Source organism: Pongo abelii, chromosome 8, assembly GCF_028885655.2.
Source record: "Pongo abelii isolate AG06213 chromosome 8, NHGRI_mPonAbe1-v2.0_pri, whole genome shotgun sequence".
NCBI lineage: Eukaryota > Metazoa > Chordata > Mammalia > Primates > Hominidae > Pongo > Pongo abelii.
The window spans coordinates 52,535,257-52,553,567 of record NC_071993.2 but is presented as its reverse complement, the minus strand read 5'-3'; the positions used below and the strand labels follow the sequence as shown (position 1 = coordinate 52,553,567).

The 18,311-nt window shown below is 47.8% G+C and overlaps 1 protein-coding gene across 5 annotated transcripts in view; it reads left to right on the top strand.

Moving 5' to 3' along the window:
• Positions 1 to 11,276, top strand: part of ALOX5 (arachidonate 5-lipoxygenase) — a 70,178-nt gene extending 58,902 nt beyond the window's left edge. For all 5 annotated transcript variants that reach the window (XM_024254086.3, XM_054522220.2, XM_054522219.2 and 2 more), the window contains 7 exons: positions 5,594 to 5,797; positions 6,512 to 6,598; positions 8,200 to 8,378; positions 8,575 to 8,696; positions 8,887 to 8,987; positions 9,275 to 9,445; positions 10,667 to 11,276. In XM_024254086.3, coding sequence (XP_024109854.2) covers positions 5,594 to 5,797; positions 6,512 to 6,598; positions 8,200 to 8,378; positions 8,575 to 8,696; positions 8,887 to 8,987; positions 9,275 to 9,445; positions 10,667 to 10,846 — 1,044 coding nt within the window. In that variant the 3' untranslated portion in view covers positions 10,847 to 11,276. The remainder of the gene's footprint in view (positions 1 to 5,593; positions 5,798 to 6,511; positions 6,599 to 8,199; positions 8,379 to 8,574; positions 8,697 to 8,886; positions 8,988 to 9,274; positions 9,446 to 10,666) is intronic.
• The last annotated feature ends 7,035 nt before the right edge of the window (positions 11,277 to 18,311 follow it).

Genomic DNA, 18,311 nt, shown 5'->3' with positions numbered 1-18,311 from the left:
GGACAGATGAATGTGCACACATGCAAAGACCTATGAAAGGAGGCTCCCCAGAATTTGGTGGTTATCCCTGGGCGCTGGAAGATGAAATGATGTTTTCTTTCTTTCTCAGGCTCTCCTGTCATGACTCAAATTTCTTTTTACGATAAGCACATATTCTTTTCTAATCAGAAACGTAAAGCTACTTCCTTACCCAAAAAACAAATTTAAGAAACACAAATTGCTCAGGGCAAGTTCTGGCATCCCATGGCAGGCCAAAATCCTGGACAGGAGTGGGAGGATGTGAAGGATGGGTTGGGGAAGGCCCAGCTCAGTGGTGCAAGAGCTCAAGGAGATGGGCAGGTGAGGCCCGGTCAGGCCAGGAGGTGAAGAGAAGCAGAAGGGAGAGTGATGGGCTGAAATACGCAGAGCACTGGGCCCGTCCTCATTCAGCTCTTTTTTTTACTGGTCAGAACAGTTGTTTTTTTTTTTTTTAATATATAAAATTTTAGATTCAGGAGGTACATGTGCAGGTTTGTTACGTGGTTATATTGCATAATGCTGGGGTTAGGCTTCTATTGAACCCATCACTCAAATACTGAGCATAGTACCCAATACCCAGTTTTTCAACCCTTTCCTCCCTCCCTCCCCTACTTGGAGTCCCCAGTGTCTTTTGTTCCCACTTTTATGACCATGTGTACACAATGCTTAGCTCCCACTTATAAATAAGAACATGCAGTATTCGATTTTCTGCTTCTGGGTTAATTCACTTAAGATTATGGCTTAAGTGCCAATCCTAAGCTGCATCCATGTTGCTGCAAAGAACATGATTTCATTCTTTTTTATGGCTATGTAGTATTCCATGGAGTACATGTACCACATTTTCTTTATCTGGTGCCACTATTGACGGGCACCTAGGTTGATTACATGATTTTGATATTGTGAACAGTGCTGCAATAAACATATGTGTGCATATGTCCTTTTGGTAAAACAATTTCTTTTCCTTTGGGTAGGTACACAGTAATGGCGTTGTTGGGTCAAATGGTAATTCTATTTGCAGTTCTTTGCAAAATCTCCAAACTGCTTTCCACAGGGATGGAAGTAATTTACACTGCCACCGACAGTGTGTAAGCATTCCCTTTTGTCTGCATCCTGCTAACATCTGTCATTTTTTTGCTTTTTAATAATAGCTATTCTGACTGGTATCTCTTTGTGGTTTTAATTTGCATTTCTCTGATGATTAGTGATGTTGAGCATTTTTTCATATGTTTGTTGGCCACTTGTATGTCTTCTTCTGAGAAGTGTCTGTTCCTGTCCTTTGCCCACTTTTTAATGGTGGTGTTTTTTCTTAAGTTCCTTATAGATTCTGGGCATTAGTTGTTTGTGGATGCATAGTTGCAAATATTTTCTCCCATTCTGTAGGTTGTCTGTTTACTCTGTTGATAGTTTGTTTTGCTGTGCAGAAGCTCTTTAATTTGATTAAGTCTCATTTGTCAATTTTTGTTTTTCGTTGCATATGTGTTTGAGGTCTAGTCATAAATTCTTTGCCTAGGCAATGTCCATAAGATTTTTTCCTAGATTTTCTTCTAGAATTTTTAAAGTTTGAGATCTTACATTTATCCATCTAGAGGTAATTTTTGTATATGGTGAGAGGTAGGGGCCCAGTGTCATTCTTCTGCATATAGGTAGCATGTTTTTCCAGCACTATTTATTGAATAGGATGTCCTTTCCTTATTGTTTATTTTTGTTGATTTTGTCAAAAATCAGTTGGTTGCAGGTATATGGCTTTATTTCTGGGTTCTCTGTTCTATTCCATTGATCTCTGTGCCTATTTTTGTAGCAGTATACCATGCTGTTTTTGTTACTATAGTCTTGTAGTATAGTTTGAAGTCAGGTAATGTGATGCCTCCAGCTTTGTTTTTTTGCCTAGGATTGCTTTGGCTATTCAGGCTATTTTTTGGTTCCATATGAATTTTAGGATTTTTTTTTCTAATTCTGTGAAAAATGATATTGATAATTTGACAGGAATTGCACTGTATCTGTAGATTGCTTTCTTCCAACCCATTAGCATGCGATGTTTTTCCATTTTTTTGTGTCATCTATGATTTCTTTCATCAGTGTTTTATAGTTCTCTTTGTAGAGCTCTTTCACCTCCTTGGTTGGATGTATTCTTTGGTATTTTATTTTGTGTATGGGGGACTATTGTAACTGAGATCATGTTCCTGATATGGTTCTCAGCCTGAACATTGTTGGTGCATAGAAATGCTACTGATTTTTAGGCCAGGCACAGTGGCTCATGCCTGTAATCCCAGCACTTTGGGAAGCTGAGGTGGGCAGATCACCTGAGGTCAGGAGTTTGAGACCAGCCTGACCAACATGGTGAAACCCCGTCTCTATTAAAAATACAAAAATTAGCCAGGCATGGTAGCACCTGCCTGTAATACCAGCTACTTGGGAGGCTGAGGCAGGAGAATTGCTTGAACCTGGGAGGCGGAGGTTGCAGTGAGCTGCGGTCTTACCACTGCACTCCAGCCTGGGTGATAGTGAGACTCCGTCTCAAATAAAAAGAAATGCTACTGATTTTTGTACATTGATTTTGTATCTTGAGTGTAGAAAGTCAAAAGGTTTTTTTTTGTTAAAGAATAAATTATGTGTTAGAAATAATAGTTTTTTCTAAAGACTAACTTTTTTTAAGCCTTTTTGCTTTGTGCTAATAACTTTTTGATAAGCTCTATCATATGTAGCTGTTAGATATAAGAGAATGAGTACATTCTATGTCCTTGTACTTTAACCAACATATTTGTGCTGGATGTGCTCACAGGCATGTCCCAGCTTGCAGCCCATGCCCCTTCCTTATTTGGAAATGTTATTACTTTTCTTAGTCCTTTCATAAGCAACTTCCTCTTTTCCTTTGTCTTTCCATTGCTTTTACCTATTTAGAAAAGTTTTAAGTTATTAGCCAGTCGGGTTTTAGTTTAGACTGTGAGGTTTGGCTCCAGCCAGTGGAGACAGGACACAGTAGCAGGGACAAGCTGCGTAAGGAATAAAAATTGCTTCTCTCCATTATTCAGGTGTGCTCTCACCATTGTTCCATCTGCGAGGAGCACCCTTTCTGCAGAAAGTAAAATTGGCTTGCTAAAAAAACTTTTTGTCTAAATGCTGATTTTTCCTTGCAGTACTGAGGAACATGCATTCTGTTTCCAAACAAGCATTTTACTTATAACATTGAGACTTTACTGAAGTTGTTTATCAAATCTAGGAGTCTTTTGGAGGAATCTTCAGTTTTCTAGGTATAGAATCATATCATGGATGAACAAAGATAATTTGACTTCCTCTTTTTTTTTTTCGTTTGGATGCCTTTTATTTCTTTCTCTTGCCTAATTGCTCTGACTAGGACTTCCGGTACTCTATTGAATAGGAAGAGTGAGAGTGGACATCCTTGTCTTGTTCCAGTTTTTAGGGGGAATGCTTCCAATTTTTGCCTGTTCAATATCATGTTGCCGGCTGAGCTCTTTACCTACTGTGTGACTTGGGAGAGCTGCTAAACCAGCTGGAGCCTCAGTTTCCCCCCATGTAAAATGGGTACAGCAAGGAATACCTGCCCTTCAGGGTCAAAGTGAGGATTAAGTGAGATAGCATGGTAAAGCCCCTAGCACAGAACAGGGGGGCTCCTCGGCCCCAGAGGATGTCAGGAACATGTCAGTGTCCCAGAGCCATTAGGAACATGTCAGAGCATGTGGGGACATGTCAGAGAGTGTCTCAGAGCATGCCAGGCAGCCCAGCATTCTAGGGCACAGATCAGGTATCAGTGGCCCAGGCAGCTCATGCAAATGGGTGTGGCAGTGGGGACCCTGAGAGCTGGGATTGTGTAAAAGGGACAAGAGCGTAGTTCTGTGAGAACCTGGGTGCAGAGTTCTGAGACCTTCTAATTTTTCAAGAAAACCAGGTCATTCAGAATTTTATGTGAAACTGTCTGTTATTTAAAAGCAGCCAACTAATCTCAAGTATAAACAGACAGGCACGCCTAATGTGCAAGTCACACTCTGCTCTCCCTCCTCCCTCCCCCTTCCTTGGTCCTCAGGGAGTGCTGAGGCTACTGGGGTCTCTCTGACCAGGGTGGAGCCACTGGCCACCAGGGCTCTGGAGTACTTGGGATTTGGCTCGTCCAAACCAAAACCTGCTGCAAGTGCAAAGTTCACACCTGATTTTTAAGACTTAGAATAAGGAGGTGGGGAATGTGAAATATCTCATTTAATAGTTTTAGATTGGTTTCATGTTGAAGTGATAACATTCTGGGTATATTGGGTAAAATCAAATTATATTATTCACCTACATTTCACCTGTTTCCTTTTATTTTTATTAATATGGCTTCCTGAATATATACAATTCCATGTGTGGGGTAGCATTATATGTCTATTGGACAGCACTGTTTTCAAGGGAGAGACACCCAAGGACCCCACCTTCCACAATACTTATAGCAAGTGACACAGCTGTGTGCTCTGGGACAGTTCTCCCTCCCCAGCCACGGCCACTGTGCTGCAGTGACACTGGTCTTTCCCAGCACCTAAAGTCTGGCCACGCCCCTTCCTGGACTCTCTTGGCTGCAGCCCTGCCACCCACCTCATTCTTTCTGTCAACCCCTCCAATACCCCATGTCTTCATCTAAAAATGGGCAATGCCAGCACCTGCTGCAGGCTCCCGTGAGAACTCACTGTCAGGTGCTGAGGTTGTGCTGGGCTCTCAGAAAGGGGGCAACGTATGGGGCTGCTGGCGTGGAGGGACCTGGGGCTGGGTGCCGGTGTAGGGGCACGAAGGTGAGGCTGTGTGTACAGATGCATCAGCAACCAGGTCACCACAGAGCTTGGGGATTTTATTTTCTGGCATTAAGAGGTGATTGAGGAGGCAGTTAACATGACATAATTTGCATTTGGGAAAAGAAAAAAACTCACCTTGTCCCACTGTGGAGTGGAAACTGGAAAGGGAAGACAGGTCCAGCCTCTGCTACAGGAGGCGCCTGGCCACAGGTGTGGGCTCCAGGCAGAGCTCAAGCTGCAGACCCTGATCTGGGAGGCTCAGTACCAGGAGGGCCCCAAGCCTTTAAACAGGAGGAGCTGACTTAGGGCAAGAAAAGAAGACAGGAGCACCAGGGCAGACCCTGGGGAGCACTAGCATTTCAGGGAAGAGGAGAGGGAGGAAAGTGTGGGAGACCAAGGAGAGGCAGTAGAAGAGGGAGCAGGGCAAGGAGAGAAGAGGGGGACAGGGATCCTCCCCCTCCGCTGCTGGGCCTTCCGCCTGCCCGCTCCTTCCATGCTGCCAGCTCCTGAGGCTATTCCCACAGTAACTGTGAGCTGAGCGATCACTGTCCCCACATGACAGATGCTGAAGCCAGAGCTTAGAAAGCCCAATGTGTCATCCAGAGTCATGCAGGTTGTAAGTAATATGGCTGGGACAGGAAATACCACCCCAGGGCCCTTTACCCCCTCCAGGCTCTTCTGATTCCAAAGTCACTGTTAAAGAAATTCAGATACTTCTGGAACTTCCCAAGAGGCGAAGTTCTCCAACAACTATAATCTGAAGTGAGATACAGCAGTGTGTTTCCTTTCCCCCAATGTATCAGCTCAACCAAATCCCGGGAGATGAGAACCCTATTTTCCTCCCTTCGGATGCAAAATACGACTGGCTTTTGGCCAAAATCTGGGTGCGTTCCAGTGACTTCCACGTCCACCAGACCATCACCCACCTTCTGCGAACACATCTGGTGTCTGAGGTTTTTGGCATTGCAATGTACCGCCAGCTGCCTGCTGTGCACCCCATTTTCAAGGTACAGCCAGCTACTGCCCCACCTGCTATGGGAGGGCATCTGAGATGTGGAGTGGGAGGGATCACTGACATCCCACAGGGGGGACCTGTGGCTGGGAGTGGGTGGCAGAAAGGGACCCCTGGAGAGATGTTCTCAGAGTCAGTAATGCCCCCAAAGGAAGAAAACAGCTAGGAGCCTGCTGTTCCCCAGGACACGCAGCCCGGGCATGGGCCTGACACAGGGGCCTCACCGGCCAGCCAGTAGAGTTGGAAAAGGCAAATGAGTTCATGGTGATCCTCGGCTGATGCTGATGGCCGCCCCTGCCATCACTCTCCTTCCCTGTTCCCAAATCCTACAAGCATTGGCTGCTGGGGTGACTGCATGCTAAAAGTACCCCTGTGTGCCTCAGTTTCCTCACCAGTAAAACAGGTCAAATAGTACAGCTGCCTTATAGAATGATGGCCAGGATTAAGACAGTGAACTCAGGGAGCAAAGAGGTAAGCATTGTACAAGTGCTGGCCAGGACCCTCTGAATCATTATCATGCTTAGTAAGCATCAGAGGGGTGCAGGCCTCCAGCACTTATTCAGCAGAAAGATCAGCACCCAGCCTTCACTTCCTCCCTGCGCCAAGCATCATCCTATAGGGCAGGCCTGGGTGGGGGAGCTGCGGGTCCCTGGGGCACCAGGTCACCTGGCTGGGCCCCCTCTGAGGCCTCCTCCTCTCCCCTCCCCAGCTGCTGGTGGCACACGTGAGATTCACCATTGCAATCAACACCAAGGCCCGTGAGCAGCTCATCTGCGAGTGTGGCCTCTTTGACAAGGTGGGTGCCCTCCTACCCTACTTGTTGCCTGGAAGAGCCCAGCCTGGCTGCCTTCACTCCCTATCTGAGATCTAGATGCCCTTTCAGGAGGCCTGGAAGGGTGAAGGCTGGAGTCTGCTCAGAGCACTGGCTCCAGCATCCTCCTGATGTCTGCAGCCCGTGCCACTCAGCCAGGAGCACTCCTCCAGGCGCACCACCAGGTCTTCCTTCTCACTGATGGCTCCTGGTCCCCTCCTCCCACCCCTCCCCTCTCCCAGCCTCTGGGACCTGGGTATAGACACCCCTCTGGAACACACTCCTTATGGCCCCCTGACCTCCTACGCACCAGGAATCTGTGTCTGCCTCTTAATCTGCCGCACCCCTGCCACCCTGACCTGGACCTCCCCAGCACTCTGCTTCCCAGGTCCCAACCCTCCCAACCCACTCTCTCCTGCATCGGGGACTCCAGGCCCTGCCCAGCCCTCGCATCCCTCAGGTAGCACCCCACCTCGTTTCGAGCCCCCTGTAGCTTTACCAAGCTTGGACTCTCACATGGGCCCTTGCCCCAACCTTCCTCCTTTCCCCAGCCCATTAGTGACCAGGCCAGATGACCACTGAAGTTGAGACACTGTTTGGGCTGCAAATGACAAAACCCAACCCAAACCAGCTGCAGCTGGACAAGACATGCCTTATTTCAAATACCTGGACACAATAGAGGGGCCGGGGTCTCAGCCAGAAATGGATCCAGGGACTCAAGCAATGCCCCAGGGTGCATGCACACTGGCTCCCTCTTTCTGTCTCTTTCACCTGTGTTGGCATCACACTCTCCTGCTGCAGACAGGCCCCCATGGGAGAGGGCACAGGAGCTCATCATAGTAGCTCCACCTCGGGTTCCCATGTGGCCATTATCTCCCAGCCACATCCAAACAGAAAGTGCTGGGGGGCAGCTCTGGTTGGTCCTGCTTGGGCTGAATGCCCACCGTGGACCAATCTCTGGCACCCCAGCACCCAAGTCCTTCTTTAAAACTTCTGTGGCACTGACAGCTCAGCCCCCTGGGTGTATTTGCATGTGTGTGTGTGCACGTGGACACACGTATGTGCCAGTGAGCTTGTGAGTGTGTCTGCATCGCTCAGCAGCTGGGATCAGGACCAGGATCCCTCCTTGTGGGTCTCTCCAGCCCTCACCTGAGCACACAACAGGCCCTCAACATAGTTGCATGGGTCCTGGAAACTGGGGGTCACTGAGAGCAATGACTGAGGGTCCTGTGCTCAGCACTAGAGCAGACTTCACAGCCCAGGCCCGCTGGTGCTGGGGTCCCCCACACACCTGCCCATGCCTGCTGCCCTCCTGTGGCTGGTAGCGCACCCTTCCCTCCTGCACTCTGCAGCCCCACGGTTGGGTCCCTTGCATTGGATTGGGCGGGAGGCTCCTCCCTATCACCTCTCCACCCGGCTGCCCTTGTCATTCTCTGCATTAAACATCCCTCCCCCATCTCACAGGACAAGGGCTTGCGCCTCTGCCTGCCTGGCCTCCTCGCCTCCCCTGGCACATTTCCTCAGGGATGGGTCTGGACAGCTGTGGGAGGAGCCACCCGCTCAGGGCACTCTACCTCCCACTCCAGGCCAACGCCACAGGGGGCGGTGGGCACGTGCAGATGGTGCAGAGGGCCATGAAGGACCTGACCTACGCCTCCCTGTGCTTTCCCGAGGCCATCAAGGCCCGGGGCATGGAGAGCAAAGAAGACATCCCCTACTACTTCTACCGGGACGACGGGCTCCTGGTGTGGGAAGCCATCAGGACGTGAGCGCCCGCGGGGCTGTGGTCCTGGGGGAGGAGCCGGGACCCCTGCCTTACCTGGGGCGGGCCTGGCCCCTCCGCCGCTAGCGCTGAATGGGGAAGGGGTGGGGGAGTCCCAGCGTCCGTGAGGGGGTTGCCGCCGGGCACCGCTCCGCAGACCTGGCTGGGTCGCCCACCCCGGCTGCGTCCCCTGAGCCAGGTTCACAGCGGAGGTGGTAGACATCTACTACGAGAGCGACCAGGTGGTGGAGGAGGACCCGGAGCTGCAGGACTTCGTGAACGACGTCTATGTGTACGGCATGCGGGGCCGCAAGTCCTCAGGTAGGGCCTCCGGGACGTCTCCAGACCCGGCTCCCCTGTAGTCGGCAGCGCTGGCCCAGCTGCCACCCCTCCGGGGTGTCCTGCCCAGGGGGCCCTCCGGCCTTGGGGCAGGGAATCCGGGCACGGGGTGGGCGCCGGGCCCTGGGGTCCCCAGGGACTGGGCCTCAACCCGCCGGTGGTTCCGCCCTAGGCTTCCCCAAGTCGGTCAAGAGCCGGGAGCAGCTGTCGGAGTACCTGACGGTGGTGATCTTCACCGCCTCCGCCCAGCACGCCGCGGTCAACTTCGGCCAGGTAGGCAGGGCCGGGCCCGCTGGGCAGGGCTCCTTTCTCAAAGCCGCTGCCTCCTCCCCCGCCCGGGTTCTGCACGCGTACCGCACCCTCGGACAGCCTCGGGGCCTGGCATGGGACTTGCAGGATGGATTCTGCCCACTCAGCCAAGGGCGCTGGCCGCGGGGAAAGAGGATGGACGGACTGCAGGGCCCGCTGGAGTTGGGGGGCACGGGGAGGACGGGGCCCAGGGGGTAGCTGGGCAGCAGGGCTTCGGGGGTGCCCACGCTTTCTGGTGGTCGTCTCCGCAGTACGACTGGTGCTCCTGGATCCCCAATGCGCCCCCAACCATGCGAGCTCCGCCGCCGACTGCCAAGGGCGTGGTGACCATTGAGCAGATCGTGGACACGCTGCCCGACCGCGGCCGCTCCTGCTGGCATCTGGGTGCAGTGTGGGCGCTGAGCCAGTTCCAGGAAAACGAGGTGAGGCTGGGCAGGCCGGGGCACAGCCCCAGGTCACCCCAGGTTAAGCGGTTCCTCAGCCTCAGGGCTTTGTGACTCGGGCCTCAAGGCTCACTTGGAGCAAAGGAATCCTGACTTCCAAGGCTGGAAGGGCCCAGAAGGCTGCAGCCGCCACCAGGTCCCCCGGCCTCAGCCTGGACAGAGCTCAGGGTGGGCAGGGCAGGAGAGCACACAGCCCAGGCTTTGCTCACTGTCACCAGAGGGTCGTGTGTGACGCCCCCTCCCACCAGCTGTTGACAAAGCTCTTGCACATGTGTTTTACCCTGGTACTCCAGAGGGAATGACCCAAGAGTTTCCTGGGTTCCTTCTGGACACGTGCATCTCATTTAACCTAACAACCAAATCCGGTGTGTCTTGGTGGATCCACCCGCTTTGGGGTAGCTCAGTACTGCATAGAATGGCAGGACCAGTCCAACCCGCTCCAGACTGCTGGGCGTCTGAGTTGTTCCTGGCCAATGTGTTGGTCCCTCACTGGACATCCTTGTTTTTGTGGCTTTGCACATGTGTTCAGTATGACCGCACACATTCCTAGCAGACAAATTCCTTGGTCAAAGAATATTGAGACTGAATTGCCCTCCACAAACTAAATTCAAAATCCCATTATCAATAGCCTACGTTTCTTGGACCTTTCCAGCTCAGAAGCTTTGTGATCTTAATCCAATACAGTATTTTTTTTAAATGATGTCTAGCTCTACCCCGCAGACATCTGTGTGAGAATGCAAATAAGCACAGCACCCCAACAGGGCAGCCACCCCTTCAGGCTCCCTGGCCTGCTTTCTGCCTTCCTGGGCTGGAGAGGCGAGTGCTGGCCCCAGCGCCCCGATGGGAGGTGGGAGTGCTGTGCAGGGGTGGCCCAAGAGAGCAGGATACCATGGCTGCAACCACCAGCAGCCCCCAGCTTCATCTGCATCATCTCGTAACCACCTGGCAGCAGGCAGTTATTTTCCCACTTATCCATGAAGCCCCAGCTCTGGAGCCTTCCTTAGGGAAGCAGGTTGGAGGCAACGACACTTGCCTTCCTGAGGCCCTCTTGTCAGGCAGCAGAGGGTGAATATGGGGAGGTGAATAGATGCTCCCTCCTTCATCTCCCAAAGGGTGGCTGGCCCCTTGGGATGAGACAGGCCTGTCAGTTTACACGGGTAGCGGATTGACCTATGTGTGTGTCCATGTCTGGGCCCTCAGCTGTTCCTGGGCATGTACCCAGAAGAGCATTTTATCGAGAAGCCTGTGAAGGAGGCCATGGCCCGATTCCGCAAGAACCTCGAGGCTATTGTCAGCGTGATTGCTGAGCGCAACAAGAAGAAGCAGCTGCCATATTACTACTTGTCCCCAGACCGGATTCCAAACAGTGTGGCCATCTGAGCACACTGCCAGTCTCACTGTGGGAAGGCCAGCTGCCCCAGCCAGCTGGACTCCAGCCTGCCTGGCAGGCTGTCTGGCCAGGCCTCTTGGCACTCACATCTCTTCCTCCGAGGCCAGTACCTTTCCGTTTATTCTTTGATCTTCAGGGAACTGCATAGATTGATCAAAGTGTAAACACCATAGGGACCCATTCTACACAGAGCAGGACTGCACAGTGTCCTGTCCACACCCAGCTCAGCATTTCCACACCAAGCAGCAACAGCAAATCACGACCACTGATAGATGTCTGTTCTTGTTGGAGACATGGGATGATTATTTTCTGTTCTGTTTGTGCTTAGTCCAATTCCTTGCACATAGTAGGTACCCAATTCAATTATTATTGAATGAATTAAGAATTGGTTGCCATAAAAATAAAGCAGTTCATTTAAAATGGGTCTTGTTCCACATGCTATGTTCCAGTCACCCCAAACAGCTCACTGCCATCTCCCACACCAAGAGAAAAAAAAAGCCATAGTCACCGTGATTTTATCAAGGCAAAAGCCTCCCCACCCAAGTCTAGATAGAAGGTGCTTTTTCCCTCAAGCAGTGTCTACTCTCTTTGGAACACATCCCAAATGCCACCACCTCTGGGAAGGCATCCTTGGTTCCTGTCTGTCCCCTGGATTTGTCAGAACCTCTGTTGTTGCTCCCTCTGTGGTCTCTCCCTTGGGACAGGAGCCCCTGGAAGGACAGAAAACCCACTTTATTTATGTCTGTGCCCCAGGGCTGGCATAAGGCACCAGCACTCAGCTGTTCCCTCCTTTTCCTCCTGGAAGGGCACCTAGCTAATGGATATTAGGCATTGTCTTGGGAGCTGGGGGCTTATTTTTTCCTGAGGCAGGGTTCTTAACACATGACACAAAAAATAAAAATGGGCAGGGCGCGGTGGCTCACGCCTGTAATCCCAGCACTTTGGGAGGCCAAGGTGGGCAGATCATTTGAGGTCAGAATTCAAGAGCAGCCTGGCCAACATGGTGAAACCCCATCTCTACTGAAAATACAAAAATTAGCCGGGCATGGTAGCAGGTACCTGTAATCCCAGCTACGCAGGAGGCTGAGGCAGGAAAATTGCATGAACCTGGGAGACAGAGGTTGCAGAGAGTGGATATCGCACCACTGCACTCCAGCCTGGGCAATAGAGTGAGACTCTTTCTCGAATAGTTAATAAATAAATAAATTAATTAAATAAAATAAATAAAAATGCATTATCTTTCCCCAGGCCCAAGTAGCAGAGCCCACTCTGAGCCTGGGCGTTGTGACCCATTCTCCCCGTGCTCACACGCCCAACTCCCAGCCCTCCAGCCCCTGGCTTCGGAATCATGTCATCAGGGTCTCCCATGTCTCTGGAAGGTGCTTCCAGTGTGGCAGGCCAGCAGCTCAGTGTCTGGGTAAAGGCTTCTACAGGGCCAGCATGGCATAGGGGGGAGGTGTGCATGCGTTCCTGAAGCCACAAGGCCTTCTGAGGAGACCTGACTATTGGGGTGGGTACTAGAGACTGAGGTCCAGCCCCTTAATGCCCCAGACTCCCTGCCATCCCTCAGAGAATTGCCCACCACACTTACGAATGATCTTTGGGACAGGTGACATAAACATATAGCCATGGTAGAGGCATTCAGCTCCATGCCACTGTGAGAATGAACATACCAACTTTTAGGCAACAAGGCCATGTGGTCAAGGAGAGAGGAGAAACGAATAGGAGTAGGCAGGGGTGGTGAAGCAGGTCTGACGTGAGCAAAAGAGACAGAGAAGGATTGGGTTGGAAGGGCTTCAGATGGCAGAGCACCTCTGACAATGTCTCATGCCAGCTAATGAAGAGTCCTCAAAGTCACCATTATAGAAATCTTACATCTGGCAGAAATGACAGCAGTAGTTTGGCATGAACCCCACAGTGGATCCAAACGTGTGGCAGCTGAGATCGTCAGTCAATTTATGTTCTCTGCAGCTGGTCCTTCTGGTTCCCTGGAGCGGGGTATCTGAGTAGCACAGCTCTACTGCTACCACAGGAGATGGAGAATCCCAAATTCTGTGCATAGACTCTGTCTAAACCTCTGGATGACCCCTAAGACACGTGTATATAAGGCAAACTGCAAGCAGCCCAATTTAGGATAAAACAGTCTGTCTTACTCTGTTTGTGCTGCTATAATAAAATACCTCAGACTGGGTCATTTATATAGAACAGAAATTGATTCCTCACAGTTCTGGAGGTTGGAAGTCTAAGATGAGGCACTGGCAGTTTTAGTGTCTGGTAAGGGAGGGATCAGTGTCTGCTCCCATGAGGGTGTCCTCTGGGCTGTGTCCTCACCCAGCAGAAGGGCAAAAAAGGGCGAACATTCTCAAAAGCCTCTTTTATAAGGATATCAATCCATTCATGAGGACAGAACCCTCATGAATTAATCATTTCTCAAAAGGCCCCTCCTCCTAATGCCATTACCTTGGGGTTTAAGTTCCAACACATCATTTTTGGAAGGACACGTACATTCAAATCATAGCACAACCAAAGTGATATTTGAACTTTCAAATAGTTTGCAGTTTGAGATCAACTAAGTTAAATGCTTGCTTGAATAAAAAAATCACGGCCGGGCACGATGGCTCACGCCTGTAATTCCAGCACTTTGGGAGGCCAAGGTGGGCAGATCACTTGAGGTCAGGAGTTCCAGACCAGCCTGACCAACATGGTGAAACCCCATCTCTACTAAAAATACAAAAATTAGCCAGGCAGCCGGGCGTGGTGGCTCATGCCTGTAATCCCAGCACTTTGGGAGGCTGAGGCGGGTGGATCACAAGGTCAAGAGATTGAGACCATCCTGGCCAACATGGTGAAACCCTGTCTCTACTAAAAATGCAAAAATTAGCTGGTGACTACTCGGGAAGCTGAGGCAGGAGAATTGCTTGAGCCAAGATCGTGCCATCGCACTCCAGCCTGGAGGACAAGAGCAAGACTTCATCTCAAAAAAAAAAAAAAAAAATTTCTGGATTGGGATAATGTTCTATATTTGGATAAGGGTTTAGGTTACCTAGATAGATACATTTATCAAAAGTCATCAAATGGTACACTTCAGATGTACACATTTCACTGTATGTAAATATTACCCCCAAATCAACAAGAACCATGAGCAAATACTGAATTCTAGTGAATGACATGCATACTGAAACTTTTGGAGTGAAGTATAATTATGGCTGCAGTTGACTCTGAAATACATAAAAACCTAAGTTGATGGGTGAATAGAGTGATTAATAGATGGAAATCTGTGGTAAAGCATACAGAGAAAAATGTTAATTGTAGATTCTGGGGTTTATATATATTCTTACTATATAATTAAACGTTTTTATGTTTAAAAATATTTATAATGTTGAAAAACCATGAAATCCTACCTAATGCAGTAAGACAAGAAAAAGAGATAAAAGGCATATGTAATGGGAAGTAAGAAATAAAACCATCTTTGTTAGCAGATGACATGCTCATCTATGTAGAAAATCCAAAAGAATGGATAAAGAAACTCCTGGAACTAATAAGTGGTTACAGTAAGGTTGCAGGATACAAGGTTAATATACAAAAGTCAATCACTCTTATTCACCAGTAATGAACAAGTGAAAATTGAAATTCAAAACAAAATACTATTTATATTAACACTCCAAAAATACATACTTAGGTTTAAATCTAATAAAATACATACAAGATCTTTATGAGGAAAACTGCAACCCTGATGACAGAAATCAAAGAGAAACTAAAGAAACAGACATAAGTAAATATTCCCCAGAAAGACTCAATATTGTCAAGATGTCAGTTCTTCAAAACTTGACCTATAGATTCAATGCAATCCTAATCAAAATCTCAGCAAGTTATGTTGTGGATATTGACAAACTTACTCTAAAGTTTAGATAGGGAAGCAAAAGACCCAGAACAGCTAACACAACAATATAGTAGGAAAACAACAGATTTGGAAAATGGATACTACCCAACTCCAAGACTTACTATAAAGCTACAGTAATCAAGATAGTGCCATCTTGGTGAAAGAATAGACAAATAGATCAATGGAACAGAATAGAGAGCCTAAGAAATAGACCTTCATAAATACAGTCAACTGATCTTTGACAAAGTAGCATATACACTACAATGGAGCAAAGATTGTCTTTTCAACAAATGGTGCAGGAACAACTGGATATCCACATGCAAAAACAAACAAGCATGAATCTAGATACAGACCTTATGCTCTTCACAAAAATTAACTCAAAATGGATTATATATCTAAATGTAAAATATATATTTTACATTTACAAAACTATAAAATTCCCATAACATAGGATAAAACCTAGATGACCTAGGTATGGCTATGACTTTTTAGACATAACACCAAAGCCATGGTCCATGAAAGAAATAATTGGTAAGTTGGACTTAATTAAAATTAAAACCTTCTGCTCTGCAAAAGACCACACTAGGAGAGGGAGGAAATATTTGCAAAGACACATCTGATAAAGGATTGTTACTTAAAATATACAAAGCCTTCTTAAACTTAACAGTAAGGAAACAATCAGATTGAAAAATGGGCCAAAGACTTTAACAAACAAAAGAAGATATACAAATGGCAAGTAAGTATGTGAAAAGAAGCTGCACAGCTGGGGGGTGTGGTGGCTCACGCCTTTAATCCCAGCACTTTGGGAGGTCAAGGCGGGCGGATCACCTGAGGTCAAGAGTTCGAGACCAGCCTGTCCAACATGGAAAAACCCGTCTCTACTAAAAATATAAAATTAGTCAGGCATGGTGGTGCATGCCTGTCATCCCAGCTACTCGGGAGGCTGAGGCAGGAGAATCGCTTGAACCCAGAAGGTGGAGGTTGCAGTGAGCCAAGATCGTGCCATTGTACTCCAGCCTGGGCAACAAGAGTAAAACTCTGTCTCAAGAAAAAAAAAAAAGCTGCACATTATATGTTATCAGGGAAATGCAAATTTAGAACAATAACGCAGTAACAAGATACCACTACATACATATTAGAATGGCCAAAATTGAGAACACTGACAGCACCAAATGTGGAGGAGGATGTGGAGCAACAGGAGCTAGAGAGAATGCAAAATGGTATAGCCACTTAGGAAGACAGGTTGGCAGTTTCTTACAAAACTAAATATACTCTTACCACACAATCCAGCAATCACACTCCTTGGTATTTACTTACATCCCCACAAAAACCCTCATATGGATGTCTAGAGCAGCTTTGTTCATAATTGTCAAAACTTGGAAGCAACCAAAGATGCCCTTCGGTAGGTGAGTAAATAAATAATATCCAGACAATGGAAATACTATTCAGTACTAAAGAGAAATGAGCTATCAAGCCATGAAAAGGCGTGGAAGAAACTGAAGTGTGTATCACTAAAATAAGTCAATCTGAAAAGGGTGCATAAGATTCCAAAGATAATGACACTGCAGAAAAGGCAAAACTGTGGAGACAGTAAAAAGATCGCCAGGGGCTAGGGCAGTGGGAGGGATGAATAGGCAGGGCACAGAGGATTTTCAGGGCAGTAACACTACTCTGTATGATACTATAATGTTGGATACATGGCCAGATCCACAGAATGTAGAACACCAAGAGTGAACCTTGAACTATGGACTTTGAGTGATGAGGATGAGTCAGTGTAGGCTCATGGATTGTAATAAATGCACCACTGTGGGGGGGATATTGATAACTGGGGGGCTGTACATGTGTAGGGACAGGAGTAAATGGGAAGTCTCTACTTTTGTTACTGGTGGAGGGTGTACCGCATTTTGAACAAAACATTGGACAAAACGCACAAAGCAAGGAAAGAATGAAGCAACAAAAGCAGAGATTTATTGAAAACGAAAGTACACTCCACAGGGTGGGAGCAGGCCTAAGCAGGTGGCTCAAGGACCTGAATACAGATTTTTCTGGGGTTTAAATACCCTCTAGAGGTTTCCATTGGTTACTTGGTGTATACCCTATGCAAATGAAGAGGATGAAGGGAGGTTACAAAGTTATTTACTTAGTGTAGAAAATTAGGGTTTTTCCCTTTTATTTAGCTGTAGGAAGCCCTCAGGTTACCTGCCTCCAGACCCTACTCTCCTGCCTCATTTTATTCCTAATTTTGCTGTGAACCTAAAATTGCTCTAAAAAATGAAATCTTTTAAACAAGAAAATAAACTTATAAATTGCAAATATGTGTCACTTACATAAAAACAAAGAGTTAGTGTCCCTACATCAGGAAAAAAACACCTATAATTCAATGTAAAAATGAGAAAAAGCCAAGAGAAATGGCCAAGCCATGGAAATTCACGGAAGTAGAAATAGGCAGTAAATAAACAATGCTCAATTTCATTTACCTGAGAAATAGAGAACAAAACTTCAGTGACATACAAAGGAGTAACAATCATTTTAGGAACAATTTTAAAAATAACACTTGTGATGTGGCTCAGGAAAGATTCATATTCTCACTGTAGGAAGGTAAGTGAATCATTTTAGAGGTCAGTTTTGCAACTTAGAAGATCAAATGCATCTACCCTTTTTCTACTTCTAGAAATGTATCTTCAGAAGTGCCCCTCCCTCCCTCACACACTCCCAAGTGTACAAAAATAAATGACATGGATGTGGACTGCAGCCTTGTTTCTAATACCAAAAATCAGTCAACAACCTAAAAATCTATACCCATGAGGATTTAAAGAAATACTGCATGAGTTAGAAAAAATAAGGTAGATGCCTGCGTTCTAACATAGAAAATAACAAACTGGTTGTTAGATGAAAAAAGCAAGCTGCAAAGTGATGTAATGTGTAAATGCAGTAAGCAAAATACATCGTATACATAGTACTTTCTATATATTTACCTATATGAGCGTGATGCCTCCAACTGCATAGCTGTGGCTCCGGGAGCAGGACCTTGTAACAGAGCCTCTGCCCTTGACTGTCCCGAGGGGTCATTCTTTCCCTGGGAAAGGAACCAGGTTTGATTTTCAATCTCTTTTGTTATCACCATGCTGACAGCTTTGCTTGTCATATGTCTTTCCCTCCGCTGTACTGATTTTACCTTACAGAAGCTCTCCGTAGTGCTTCATCCGACACTCTCTTTTCCAAAGAAAAGCCAGCCGCATTTCCTGGTCATCTGGTTGATCTCGAGGGGAGCCCCAGGGATCATGTGCCTCCCACCAGGCTGACACCCCAGTGGTGAGGAGTTGCCTCTTCGCTTTTTCGAGGCCAAGCAACTCAGAGGTGTGGCAGGATTGCAGGTCATGGTGGCACTTCCAAGGCCCTGGAGAGTGACTCAATGCCTCTGTTATCAAGATGTCACACAGGCTGTGTACCAGCAACTCTAGGGACACCCTTCACATTGACAGAGTTGGCAAGCTTCTCCTATAAAGGGGCACACGGTAAATACTGTAGGCTTTGTAGGCCATACTATCTGTCCCAACGATTCAACTTTGCCCACT